Source organism: Juglans microcarpa x Juglans regia, chromosome 7D (genome assembly GCF_004785595.1).
Source record: "Juglans microcarpa x Juglans regia isolate MS1-56 chromosome 7D, Jm3101_v1.0, whole genome shotgun sequence".
NCBI classification, from domain to species: domain Eukaryota; kingdom Viridiplantae; phylum Streptophyta; class Magnoliopsida; order Fagales; family Juglandaceae; genus Juglans; species Juglans microcarpa x Juglans regia.
This window is the reverse complement of record NC_054606.1, coordinates 21,642,760-21,656,773: the sequence shown is the minus strand read 5'-3', so window position 1 is coordinate 21,656,773 and position 14,014 is coordinate 21,642,760. Positions and strand designations below refer to the sequence as shown.

The window sequence follows — 14,014 nt, the reverse complement described above, 5'->3', positions numbered from 1 at the left end:
AATACAAATGATATGAATTTCTTAACTGAAAGCACTGATCACCTAAACGTCGTCGATAGTGGGATTGCATGTATAGAACAGTTTCGTCGCATCATTTTGAAGTTTTATGGAAGAGAACAAAATGATTTATGCTTTGAAGACTGAGAAATCAATGGACGAGCTTCAACTTCTCATTTTCATCAAAACCTGTTTTCAACTAAACTGCTACTCTTCCACTATCATCTACCTCATAATCGAATGCAGAGACAGTGCATTTATTTAAGAGTTTTGCTATATACAAGCAAGTTTGTGTACCAATCTGCGTATTAATACTATTATCTTCATATTCTAAATTTAAATTAGCATTGTTTTCAATAAAGTCTACTTTCTGACCAATCATATTGAATGGGTGTGCGTATTAGTGCGCATAATTGTTTACAACTAGATTTTTTCTTTATTTAATAATCTACTCTATTAAACAAAGATGTGATTTTCTTTTTTCTCAAAGAAATTGTGAACAAAAATGTATTGACCTCAAGCATCCTCCTCGTATGCACAGCTAACATCTCCAATCTCCATCTCATCGTTGTCTCTTAGAAAAGCATCCTCCTCCCATATCCCAATGCTATTATCTTCTTCTTGTTCAAGCTGTATTTCAATGTTTTCATTCTCAGAATCGTTCTCAAACAAGCCGCCATCATCATCATAATCATCATCTCCCATGTCTGACATGTCACTTGCCGTTTGAATCTTCTTCTTCCTTCCTCTGTAACCAGCAAGACCCAGGACCTTTTCCTTCCAAAGCACAAATGGCCCTTTCTCGATGAGCTCCGAGCCTTCAAACGCCTCCTTCAAGAAGACACTGAACCTCTTCCCCCTCTCCGAGACATAGAAAATCCCAAAATGCTTCAAAAGAAGTCTCATCAACTTCTGGGGCATCACAAGCTCCTGGCGAAAATGCGTAAGATGATCAGTCACCAATCTCTTTTCAACAGTAAAGCTAAGCAGCTCATGCATAATGGCTACCGCCCTCTTATCAAACTCTAGTGATCCGGGTTTGAGTTCCCGGGCATCGGCGTATGGAGACAGATAAGACCTCTTTTGAAAGTGATCAATCTTTCCTCCATATCTATACACTTTCTTGTAATTGGGAGGGAACTTCAAAGGAAAAGGAAGCGAAAGTAATCCAGGGGTTTGAGCAATGTTGTTAACTTCACTCATCCCCATTGCCTTCTTCTCCAACTCCGTAACAGCCCAAGCTGGGTTCCAAGAAACAAGTTCCAAATGCTCAATCTCATCGTCGTTGCATTTAACCACCTTGAAGTACTGAGGATATTTGTGCACCCAGGTGGTACGAAAATCAATTGGCAAGCCAAAGTCTCGTCTAAAATGAGCAATTTTATCCAAACGAAGCCGTTTATCCACCGACATCATTAGAAACCTCGTCACATGCTCAGCCGCCTTGTCATGGTGCTCATCGATTATCCTCTCCTCCTCTTCCATCAGGTCCTCGGCTCGCTTGGTCATTCCGCACCATACCACGCCGTTTCGATCCTTGTAGGCTTCGAAGAGTTTCGGGGATTTGCGAATGAAGTCTGAGATCTTGTGGGGCTTTGGGAGGTTGATCTGCCTGCGGTACTGGTCCAGTGACCGGATGGGAATGATCATCTCAGGCTCTTTCTTTAGAATCTCCATTAAGAAGAGGACCTTGTTGGCTATCTTCCACTTCTCGGTTACGATTTCCAGGTCGTGCACGCGTTTGTTCTTGCTTCGGTCTTGTACACGCTTACTGCTGGTCATAAATCGATACTGATTCTTGGACCAACAATTGATGACTCTCCACGACAAATGCGCAGGCAATTCATCCAAAAAAACTGAAGCGAGTTTAACAATTCTTGTGGTGGCCATCAACGTGTCAAATGTTGCACCTTAAGCAGTTGAGTAGTGAGAGGATCGCGAAAATGCGGTATCCCTCCAGATGTTTGTGAAAATGCCAGCCAAAACTAGAATCGTGTGAAATAGTAAATGACGTTTACAGGAAGCGGAGGAATTCCAGTAAAACGAATGAAGACCTTCCCTTCTGGGATGATGAGTGAAGACATAGAAAAAAAGGACACCTTGCAAGGGCTGCACTTGATGATAATGACCGTTCGTATGAATGGTAACGGCCTGCGAAGGGATAGGTTTTGGAAGCTGCGACGCCGGACTTGGACGAAGTGGGTGCTCCTCGTCCGAAATGGTTACTGTGCTGGAGAGATTGAAAGGCCTTAGTAAAAGGCGTAGAACTAAGAAAAAGGGGAAGAGAAAGGCAGCAGCAGCAGAGGAAATAGGGAGAGAGGGAGTGTGACAAGTGAGATTAGGGGGCGTGCGGTGGTAGGAGGCAGCGGCGATCGACACATAGCGGGGTTGCGGGCCGCAGGGCTGTAAATAAGTCAATTTCGAGTTAGTAGAGTTGGTTGCGTTTGACTGGAAATTTATTTACGAGTTGCTATATTTTGATGAAATAAATTATATATATATATATATATATATCTGATTTTTTGCTAATATCTTTTGTAAGAGTATGATTCTCTATTCTCTTTAAATATTAAAAATATTCTTATTATAAATAGAGAGATAAACCTATTAAAAAAAAATAATCAATATAAAATTATTCGAATTTATACCAATTGAACAAACTAATAATCGATAATAAGTTTATATTCACAACAATAATAAATGAATCGAGTTGAACTCGAATTTGACTAAACTAATCTCAAAGTTGCTTGTCGATTAACCTTGTTTATTTACAACCCTAGATACGACCAAATGAAACGAACCAAAGATGCTAAATCCAAGACTTTGTTTTTAAGAATTGCACTAATAAGCATAGAGGGTATTGACCTAAACTTAAAGCATATCATATATTAAGTTCATAGAAATGTTTAATTGAAAAGAGATTTCACAAAAATGAAACTATGAGCTGATGTATCGGCTCCTAAATATGACATGTTAAATCTATTTTCTAGTCTCGAGAGCTTGACAACCTGGTATACCATAACAAACTACATTAGTTTGTGAGCTTTATTAATTTTTTTTTATGAACCTAACACTTCTCCTAGAAAATTATCAGTAACTCTCGGAATATGAATGGTGCAAGACTTCATCCTATTCTGAAGTCATTCATTAATATAAGTACCGTTGGGGCTCTGATTAGAGATGAACTTTTAACAAAAAAACTCGTGGTTTCACTTTCACCCTTATCGAAAGGTGATATCCATCTTTGTGCTCTCCCCCACATCAAAGATATAAGAGCAAGGCTTCATACTATTGAAGAGACTGTGAACACCATAAGGCGTTTCTCTCGATATAGCATGGGCACTCCCTAGCACAACTTAAGTAAATCCAATGGAAACCCAAGGATAAGGGCTCATCACTAGTTTCTAGGGGTGCAACAACAGAGTCAAGCATGACAATTTCAAGATGCAGTTTCCTCATCACTTTGGCGACAATCCAACGACGCGGGTTAATTGTGTGAAGCAATTCCTTGACTTCTAAGGAATAATCAATGATCAAAAAGTGGGTTTGGCATCTTTTCACCTCCCAAGTATGGTCTCTCCTAAACAGAAAGTGCTTATTTTTATTGTTACTTGAATTTTCTGCTGTTATGTGTACAGATCTTCGGTATGCATCACATCAGGACGTAGGAAACACAAATTAAGGTTCATCAACCTAAAATGATAAAACTATTTTATCTTAATAGGGGGTGATTACTCATTAGACTCGGAGATATCGGATGCTGAAGTACTAGCACTTGTTGAAGCAGGTTCGCTGTACCATTGATTTACTTCGCGAATGAGAAAGTTGGCCGCTGCATTTAAAAAATAATTCAATGGCAAGATATCATCAAACTTATAGATAATTGGAAGGGAGGGAAAGTAGTAGTATATTGGTTCATTTTGTTAGGATTAAAATCATTTTAACACAAAAAAACATTGGAAATTAGATATAGTATCTAAGCCTTAAAGGTGTTTGTCAAAGTTATTGAACATTGCACATATATTAAACCTAAAAGGATAAAAATACATTTCCCCTTCACATCTTTCCTTGAGAAATAAAATATTGCAATAGCAGGGATCCAAGTCTATGGCAAAATATTGCTAACCCCAGCCTACATCTAACTATAGCCATGATATTTAGGTTTCAAGAGCATATATAACATGCAATGTGAATACGAACTAATTTATGATGAATAAAAAATATATATTTTTATACGTAGTTTATACTGTTAGTTTTTAGTAATGAAAGATACTTCACCAAAGGTCTATGCAGAAAAACCTTTTGTATCTTTCTTCTTCCGAGATGTGGAAATATTCTAACAAGTCAGTCTTGCAAAATATCACCACATGTAAATAGGATTGAAAAACCACAATAATTGATGGCTCCAAACAAAATGTGTATGAAGATATCCATGGGGAATAATAAATGCATATTCACTTGAGTGCGTGCAAAGAATGACAATGGACAGGTACATGCATGGGCGCGTGCGCCCACACACAATAAAGAAAAGGGAACAGTAAGTCGAAAAGAAAATTTGCTTTTACTAATCATAGTAGGGATATGTTGCACTTCGGAATCAGACTTGCAGCTGGTGATAAGTTGGATGAAAGGATGTGTTGGGGTGCCTTGGTCAGTAAGGGATTTTTGGGCCAGAATCTTACAGATGTTCATTCTCTTGATGTCTACTTGGTTCATACCTTCAGAGAGGCTAACTAAGTTGCTGACTGGTTGGCTAAGGACGGAGCAAAAGGGGTCTCTCGTGAATACTTTACCTAAAAGTCTGTTCCAAGAGAGGTTAGGGAGTTGTTGGCTGTGGATTGTACAGGGTTCCATCACCATGCTGCAGATGAGAGGTGAAATTGGTTTACTGTCTTTAGTTGTTATATGTAAGAGGTTGTACATAAGTTGCAGCTATTCTTGTTTTTTAGTTTAGTTGGATAGTGTTTGGATTTTTTTCACCTTGTTTTCTTTTCTTTTCTTTTTTATTATTATCTTGTTGCCACCAAATATAACCATAGTATTCATTCGCCATAAGTGAGGGTATTAATAAAAATAATGGGGTACCCACCTATAGAAAAAAAGAAAGAAGAGATAGGTCGCATCCATGGTTATAACTTATAATCTGGATCAGTACATCACCAATTGGAAGTTCCATTTTGGTTCGAAACACAAACATAATGGAGATCTTGGGATAAACAAACTCATATCTCACTGGATTTTAAATAAAATCTAGAGTAAAATACACCAACATGATATAAAATATAAAATGTGTGCAACTTTGTGTCACCTGTCACGACAGTATACGTTAATAAAGCATTCACATCTTACTTAAAGATCTATTTAAATGAAAAGTGGATGGAAAGACCAAATCAGAGCAATGGGGAAACACAAGGTGTAATTAGAAAATACAGAAAACCCCCGGTTCTCAATAGATAGCCATCAAATCACAAGGGATTTAGCACATTGTATCCTAAAATCTACCCTATTTCATGCCAGGAACAGCAGAAATAATTCAGCCCAACTCAACCATCTAAGAGGAATCCTATAATTAGTACGTTCCCAAGGATTTTAAGATGAACGTTTCTACTTGTTTCATTAATGTTAGGAATTGGCTTAGGACTTCAAAGACATGAATGAGACAAATAAATGATAAGCTATGAGGCATAACTATCTGAGACTTACCTGACAAAAACACATCGCGGTATTCCTCATCATCATATATAAATTGTGGAGGATCTGGGGAACCAATTCCAACAATGGTGCTTCCACTGCATCAAATACATTGAGAATATTAAAATATGATTATGATGATAAAGAAGATGAAAAACTGCATGTCAACATCTGTTATATGGAAGACTTAAAATAATTGAGATGGTTATCTTCTTTCATTGCGTGAGGTGCATATCCATAGAAGCAAGCACAAACATAGTAAATAAATCAAGAATTTTTTATAGATAATCCAATGCTACAACTGATTATTAATACAATTTTAACTGAAATAACTGACTTTATTTCTATTTTTCCAATTGTTTGACTGGCGCAGAATGACCGAAATGTAAAGGCATATTCAGTGAATAACTCACTTTGCCATTTGGAAAAACCAGAATTGGGGGAATGATTATGATTTCTATGGCTTCCTGGCTCTGTTCGCTAGAAAACTGAATCATAACCTCTCTCTATAGAGAAGAGAAACATTATCACTGGAAAGATTTTTTGAGAAGGAAGTAAGTGCTAAAGTATGCAGGGAAAAGAGAGGGGATAGAGCTCAAATATAGATGGGGGCTCACCATGGCCTTTTGCAAACGATGTTGGACGGTTCTGCTGGAGATGTTATGGCTTTATTTATAGAATTTCATGATAACCACAGGCTTGAGAAGTCTCTAAATGCTTCCCTTATTATGTTGGTGCCTAAGAAGTGTTTTTTTTTTTTTTTTTTAAATATATATACGAGTAATGATATGAATTTCATTAAAAGAGCTAAGGGGTGCTACCCAATTACATTGGAAGTATACATAGATTAGAAACCATTCCTACAAAGATTTGAGCATAAAGATGTTTAGCCCTGGTAGTGTTCTCTCAGTGTCTTCCAAGTTGCAAGCATTGTGTTTATTCCAAATACACTTTGTTAAGCTTATCGGAGCCATCCTCCATACATAATTGCCTCCCCGCCTACCTCCCCAAACTGCCAATAACTCCACCACCCTTGTTGCATCACCCACGAAATCTCTAGGAGGTGAAAATCCAATGCCCACAAAGCCCTAGCTACATTACCATGAAGCAATTGATGGTTGATAGTTTCCCCACTGTTCTTGGACATGGAACACCAATCTATGACCCATAAGAGGCCTCTTCCTTAAGTTTTCCATTGTCAAGATGTTACATGGGCTACCGTCCATACAGAGAAAGCCACCCTAGGGGGGACTAATTCCACCAAATGCTTTTTAAAGGAAGAGAACGCTCAGCCGTGGCATGCAATATCTGCCACAAAAATCTAATCTCAAACTTTTTTTCCTTTTTGAATGAATCCAACCTGATTGATCCTCACAGTTTTTCTTCACTCTGAATGAATACAGGAAGTCAAGAAGTGAAAACTACCGCTTCCACTTCCCAATCCTGTTACTGGTCTGGTAAAGGTTACACACCAATGTTGACTGCCATTATTGACTCGGTACATATAAGCCACCAATGGCTAACAACTCCCTACAAGAAGATACTCAGAATAGTTCTGGGTAGATTTCTTTTAAGGTTTAATCTCCACACCATAAATCATGCCAAAAATGAATTCTAGACCCGTTGCCTAACTCATATCTAGCTGACCTAGAGAATTCTCCCAATTCTCAACAAATGGTTTTCCATACACCCACTCTAAATGTCCCATTAACCACATTGGGCACCATCCACTCCCATACTCATACATAATTTCCACCAGCAATTGCCACATGCCTCCTTTTTGTTGCAAACGAGCACAACCATTTGCCTAGCAATGCTCGATTAACAATATTACAGACTTTTGGTCCAGCTTCCATTCTCCAAGATGGACAAAAGGTGCTCTTTGAGACTCAGTAAACGGCAACAGTAACTCTTAACTGTCCTGGGGAAGCAAGATTCCTTGTTGCACAGTCCTTTAGTATGGTGCACATTTATAAATTACTGGTGAAGATTTTTGCAAGTATATTGGAGGTAGTGTTGGGAAAATCTATTTCACATTCTCTGAATGCTTTTTGGGGGTAGTGTTGAGAATGAGTGTTAGGATTTTTGGCTCAAAAGTAGTACTTTGGGAAGTAAATTGGGAATGCCCAATTTATTTATTGGATATAAATGGGTTTCAAAGAAGATGTAGTTGTGTTATTTCACGCATTGTGGCACTGTAGTTTCATTTTGGGTTAATGCTAGAACACTAGCTAGGCAGTGGGGGTAAGAGAGTGATCTGTTGGTGTTCTCAGTCTCAGTGCGACCTTGCTTGGTCAACAAGGGATAAAAATGTCCTCCATCAATAAAGTGAGGGCTCTGTTTCTTTTCTTTTTCCCCTTTTTCCAACAGCTCTAAGGGATTGAGGAAAGGGGATACATTATCTCCATGATTGTCTATTCTTGTAATGGAAACCCTCAGTGAACGCTTTCTAGAGTAGTTGAGGGTAATCTTTTTAATCTGGTTTTTCAGTTTAGGGATGGATAACTTTTATCTCTCATCTACTTTTTGAGGATGGTGGAATAAATTTTAGTGATGCTAACCTAGAACATCTCCTCTACACTGCATCTGTTTTGAGGTAGTATCTAGCTTGAAAGTGAACTTGGCAAGAGTGAGAATATTCCAGTGGGAGAAATTGAAGATGTTTTGGTGCCAGTGGGTGTTTTATGTTGTTAAGCATGTTCTCTGCCTACACAATATGCTGGTATGACTTTGGCATCTTCATAAAACAAGTGTGTTGTTGAATCCAATTATTGAGAAAATGGATCACCTTTAATGGGGTGTAATAAGTTGTACTTGTAAAAGGATGGTAGGCTTACTCTTAAAGAGTATTTTCTCCAGTCTGCCAGTGTGCCAAATTATTCTTTATCCAGTCTGCCGGCGTGCCAAATTTATATCTCCACTTGTTGTGAACAGATTGGTGAAGTTTCAGTGTAGTAACTTATGGGGTGGGATAGTCGATGAATTCAATTTTAATCTTGAAGACTAGATTTTAGTGCACTCTCCTTTCTAGAATGAGGATTTTGGGGGAGACAAAATTAAGTACTTTGACCAAAGATTTACTGGAAAAATGGTTATGGCATTTCAGAGAGGAGGTGGAGATTCACCTTTCGAGAAAATTTAGCCTCTAAATATCGGGAAGCTTGGGGCCAGTTGACAAAGGAATTGATTTGAGGTACCCAGACATGTCTCTGGAGAATTTCAGGCAACTTTGGAGGAGTTCGCAGGTTGTTTCAGTTTTGTGGTTGGGGTGAGTAGGTGAGCTTTTGGCTTGATTTTATGGCACGAGGATTATGCCTTGAAAGAGTCGTTCCTCTATGGATGATGGGGGAACCCATTCAAGGTAATCTCAGGTTTGTACAAGCTTTCCATGATTTTGTACAATCAAGCAAATGACAGTGTCAGGATTAAAAATAAAAGGAGCATATTGACTTCAGTGCCACACCCATAATATATCTAATTTATCTGAATATCAATCTCATTTAAGTACAAACAGAACAAATTTATGTCAAACACAAACACACACAATATATACATATACATATACATATATTCTTGAACTTGGGCTAAATGCCAAAGTGGAAATGAAGATTTAAATACTTGTACCAACCTCCCAGACATAAAAATAGCATCATATTGTCCACGACTAGCTGCACATACACGCTGTTTTAATCTTCTTAGAGATGGCAGAACCTCAAATGCAGGAAGTTCTGCGAAGAAATACTTATTAAACAAAAATAAAAAGAAAAACAACCAAAGAATATCTAAAGAAAACAACCCTATACTACCGGGATCGATTCCATATGTCTAGGATATGTGCGCACATAAATGGTCCCTAAACGAGCCAAATTAGAAGCCTAACCTGAACTTACCCAAATGAGAAACGAAGGAAAATTCGAAAGTACAAAGAAAATATAAAGGAAAACAAAACAGAGGAAAAAGGAGAGAAAATAACAGAAGGTCAAACATACCCAAATCATTTATGCAAGCATTCTGAGATATTCCATTCATTGAGATCTTCTCCAGCAATGTTAAAGGATCAACCTTACTGGTTTGATCCAACCGAAGGCGCTGAGAAAAATCATGGTTTTCTCAGAAAAGAAAAATCAATGCTTTTCTCAGAAAAAAATCCACTGTATAAAACAAGCGCAAAAAAAAAAAAAAAAATGATGATTATCTCCAAATCTGCTCTACCTTGTAAACTTCAGCTGTAGAACATGCCTGCTGGGGTTTTATGAGAACCATTGGAATGTCCAAAGGTACTGGTGGTGGTATATTCTGAACAACCTGGAAAAGTCAGAGCAAAACTCTTGTGGGAACTCTAGCAGACTATGAACTTCATATCCAAGCAATTCCAGGACTAAAATATACAACTTTCAGTTTCTTTTCTATGTGTTGGTGTGCATGTGATTGGGGAAAGGATTGATATCAGACGATACATTGTTGCGGCAAATGCCAGACAAATAACTGAAGGTATCCAGGCTAATTCGTTGGAAAAATAAAAGTCAACTTTCCATTTCTGTACATGACAAAATGATCTGACCATCACTGGTACTTAAAGCTCAATGCATACATAGCAAGAGTATAATACTGTGACTGTCTGGTATCAAACAGGTTAAAGTTATGGTAATACAGCCAGTCCTCTATCTACAATCGACTTCAAGACAAAAAGTGCTCACAGAACTTGATAGGAAAAAAGAAATAAAAAATAACTGATCTCTGAACTGCAAAATGAACTCTTGTAAAACAAAGACATACCTCGCCTCGACCAGTACAATAGGCTGCTCCCTGAGAGAAAAAGAAGGGAACATCGGAACCAATCTCACTTGACCATTCTTGGAGTTCCTTCTCAGTTGCAAGACAACCATTAAACTGATTTGCTGCCCACAGTGCAGTAGCAGCATTGCTACTTCCACCACCAAGTCCCGCCCCAGTAGGCACTCTTTTGTCAAGATGAATCTGCCCACAATTTTTGAATTGGAAAGTTGAAATTATTCAACTTCATTTACTAGAATCATGTCTGTAATATTTGGAAATTATTCAGATACATAGCCAAAAAAAAAAAAAAAAAATCACCGAAAACATTTCACACCCAAAAGAAGTTTTCACTGCCGGTCTTCTTCCTGTAAAGGTTAAGCGCCTTTATAATCTGTGAAAAGAAGGTTTCCAATATTCATAAGATTTAGAACAAGAGAATCTTACAAGAAAAACAGTAGGTTTATGCCTCACCAAATTTCTTTCATCAAGGGGAACCCCAGACACATTAGCTGACAAACGATCTTTACTTTTTGATGGAGACAAAGAGAACTTTATTATATCCCCCAGACTTATAACCTGGGCGAAAAGGGAACAAAGATATGACTTTTGTGGAATACCAGAGGATAAAGCTGTGACAAACTCAAGTGAACCCATACACATTAGTTTGCAGCATAACTTGAATGTAAAATAAACATAGTATTATCTGGAGATAGCATTCAATCATCCAATAGTTTTAACTTGAATAAACTTTGACACTTAAGAAGAAAAAATCCAACTACGCTAAACTTACATGAAATAGTGATGCCAAATCATGAAAACCATCTTCCCTCTTGTTTGTTATTCTAAGAAAAACATTAACCTGCACCACATAGGCTACCAAATTCAACATATAATTGAGAAGCCAAAATGATACAAACGTCAACTCAAAGCAATAGAATGTGATTACCTTGCAAGGTGAGAACAGAGTCATCCTTGACAGGGGAGCATCCCTGTCCACTTCATCCGCCAACTTGTTTAACCTTTCTTCAGGACTATATACTATCTAATTATTCCCACCAACCAACTCCAAATTAAAAAACCTCAAAAATTCAACAAGCAGAGAAAATACAGAAACTAGAACTGAAAGCATGATAAGAAGAGGGTCAAAGAGCAACCTCTAGTTGTCTTCTGGTAGTGTTTGAATCAGAAACCATGGCTCTAACCCTTTGGAACTGAGAATTTGAATGAGGACAAGAGGACCCATATGGCCCAAATGAAGATTGATGGCTCTTTCTAAAGGAATTGTAAGAAGGGAGGAAGACATGGGGACCACCGAGGAAATGAGTGGAAGCCATGAATGGGTTCAGGTGAGGCAACTCTATTTGCAGTCCCAATTTAAGTGCACGGAAAAGCTCGAGCAAATTTGCTGATAGATGTCAGTACCTATATAAGTATTCAATTTGAACAAAGAAATGGAATCAATCTCTTTCGAAGTAACTGATTTTTCTATTCTTTCTTGATCCACTTCACCCCTCAGTCTCCGTGGTGATGACTGGCTCTTCTATAAAAGCATTTTGGGGCTGAATTGGGCTTCAGCTGTCCTATTGAGACTGCGCTTTAAATGACGTGAATCATGTGATACTGTCTGTTCTGAAAAGAGAAACATATAATCGTTTCAATAGGACATTGTTACGGCCACCGAATATTTCCACCGAATACTTTTACCAAATGACGTGGCAGAACCGCCCTGAGAGCCGGGACTCGTTTACTTTCACAATTATTTTTATTTTATTTTATTATTGTAATTTTTTTTAAATTCTTATATAAAATAAAATAAATAATTTAATTTTTTAAAATTTTAAAATAAAAATAATATTAAAAAAATAATAATATTTTATTTAACTTTTAATTTTTATTTTAATTTATTACATTTCATTTCATTTACGAAAACAAATCAGACTTAAAAAAAAAAAGGCAAGGCACGCTACTTCCAAATCCCGGCACCCTCTACTGCCTCCTTCACTCTCCCATGATAGTGAATTATATGACTATTATTTTCTTTCGATTTATTTTATTTTATTTTTATATTTTTAATTTTTTTATACATTTTGAGGCAAATGATAGGATTTGGATATAACTTGGCATGTACCTGAGGCTCGAAGGCAATTTTTTTTTTTTTTTTTTACATTGGTATATTAGTCTTAACTGAACCCATCTTTTAATTTGGTTCATTGATGGTAGTGTATTTATCTTCAAGTAAAACATATTTTATCTGTCTTGCTCATTCACACTGGTTTTTTTGTTTAGAGTTGTACTACATAAAAATCTCACACTCTACACATCACTTAAAAAATATGTGATTTTACTTATTTATTCTCATATTTTATAAGAGTAAAAAAATAAATTTACATATTTTTAAGTGGTGTGCAGGAGTATGAGGCTTTTGTATAGAATTTTTCTTTTGTTTAAAAGTAATTTTACATACAATCGTGAAGTGCGTAAATACTACGTAATTGTTTTAAAAACTAGTAAGATCTATTATTAAAAAATTAAACTTTTTTTATGTAGGTCTTATGTTTTATTCACTTTTTTCAAAACGATTACGCGACGGTTGCACAATTCATGATTATAAATATCTTTTCTCTTTTTTTAAAAACCTATAAATAATTGTGGAAGAATTCAGTGAGAGTAGCATTTCTCGTATAAATATTGTAGACTTTATTTGATAAGTTTTTCTCCTTTTCATTGAAGACATTTAAATTCGGACAATAACTTACATAACATTGATCCGATTTAAGTATATTTCAATCACATTAGTATAGAACGAAAAGTGGTTTTTTAAATGAAAAATTTTAATCACGTGGTTTTGGATCTAAAAGTAAAGTAATATAATTTATTTAATATACTAGGTGTTTTCTTTTAGTTTTCTTTCCTTTTTTGACAACTAAATTATGTGTTAATCATATGTCTTACCAAATAAAAGTTGTTTTAGAAGCCATACCTACATATGCTGTGAGTGTTTTTCAATTACATAAACAATTGTGTAAAGATATATCAAACATGATGGCTCATTTTTTGTGGGGACATATGGATCAGACAAGGAAGATCAATTGGAAGAAGTGGAGTAAAGTAGGGATTTCAAAGCACCATGGAGGGTTGGATTTTAGAGATGTGGAGAGCTTTAATCAAGCTATGTTGGCAAAACAGTTTTGGAGACTATTAATAAACCCTGATTCTCTAGTAGCTAAGATCTTGAAATAAAAATATTTCAGACAAGGGATGTATTGGGTGCCAAAGCTGATAGTGGTTCCTCATAGGTGTGGAGAAGTATCTAGCGTTCTAGGTACTTAATTAAAGAAGGTATGCAATGGAGAGTGGCGAATGGGGAGAAGATCAAAATATGGGGTGATAAGTGGCTACCAACTCCTACAACACATATGATTCAATCACAGGTGAAGACTGTCTCAAGTGAAGCCAAGGTAAAAGAGCTAATTGATGAAAAGGGAGGCTGGAACTCTATTCTTATAGATGAAGTTATGTGCACAAAAGAGGCTGTTGTAATCAAGCACCT

General features: G+C 36.8%; 2 protein-coding genes across 3 annotated transcripts; both read right to left on the bottom strand.

Moving 5' to 3' along the window:
- Positions 1-145: 145 nt before the first annotated feature.
- LOC121239855 (protein WHAT'S THIS FACTOR 1 homolog, chloroplastic) lies at positions 146-2,447 on the bottom strand. The gene is made up of 2 exons (XM_041137199.1): positions 438-2,447; positions 146-258 (listed from the first exon to the last, which is right to left on the bottom strand). The coding sequence occupies exon 1, from the start codon at positions 1,885-1,887 to the stop codon at positions 514-516; it is 1,374 nt and encodes a 457-aa protein (XP_040993133.1). The 5' UTR covers positions 1,888-2,447; the 3' UTR covers positions 146-258; positions 438-513.
- A 1,131-nt stretch (positions 2,448-3,578) lies between these two features.
- Positions 3,579-12,087, bottom strand: LOC121239856 (4-diphosphocytidyl-2-C-methyl-D-erythritol kinase, chloroplastic). 2 transcript variants are annotated; one of them, XM_041137200.1, is made up of 11 exons: positions 11,619-12,085; positions 11,411-11,506; positions 11,255-11,323; positions 10,936-11,040; positions 10,799-10,855; positions 10,465-10,665; positions 9,901-9,993; positions 9,678-9,777; positions 9,317-9,416; positions 5,701-5,786; positions 3,579-3,829 (listed from the first exon to the last, which is right to left on the bottom strand). In XM_041137200.1, exons 1-11 carry the CDS (start codon positions 11,796-11,798, stop codon positions 3,729-3,731), a joined length of 1,188 nt encoding a protein of 395 aa, XP_040993134.1. In that variant the 5' UTR covers positions 11,799-12,085; the 3' UTR covers positions 3,579-3,728. The 2 variants fall into 2 exon arrangements, with proteins under 2 accessions (XP_040993134.1, XP_040993135.1); XM_041137201.1 differs by lacking the exon at positions 9,317-9,416 and having other exon boundaries at positions 11,619-12,087.
- Between the last annotated feature and the right edge of the window lie 1,927 nt (positions 12,088-14,014).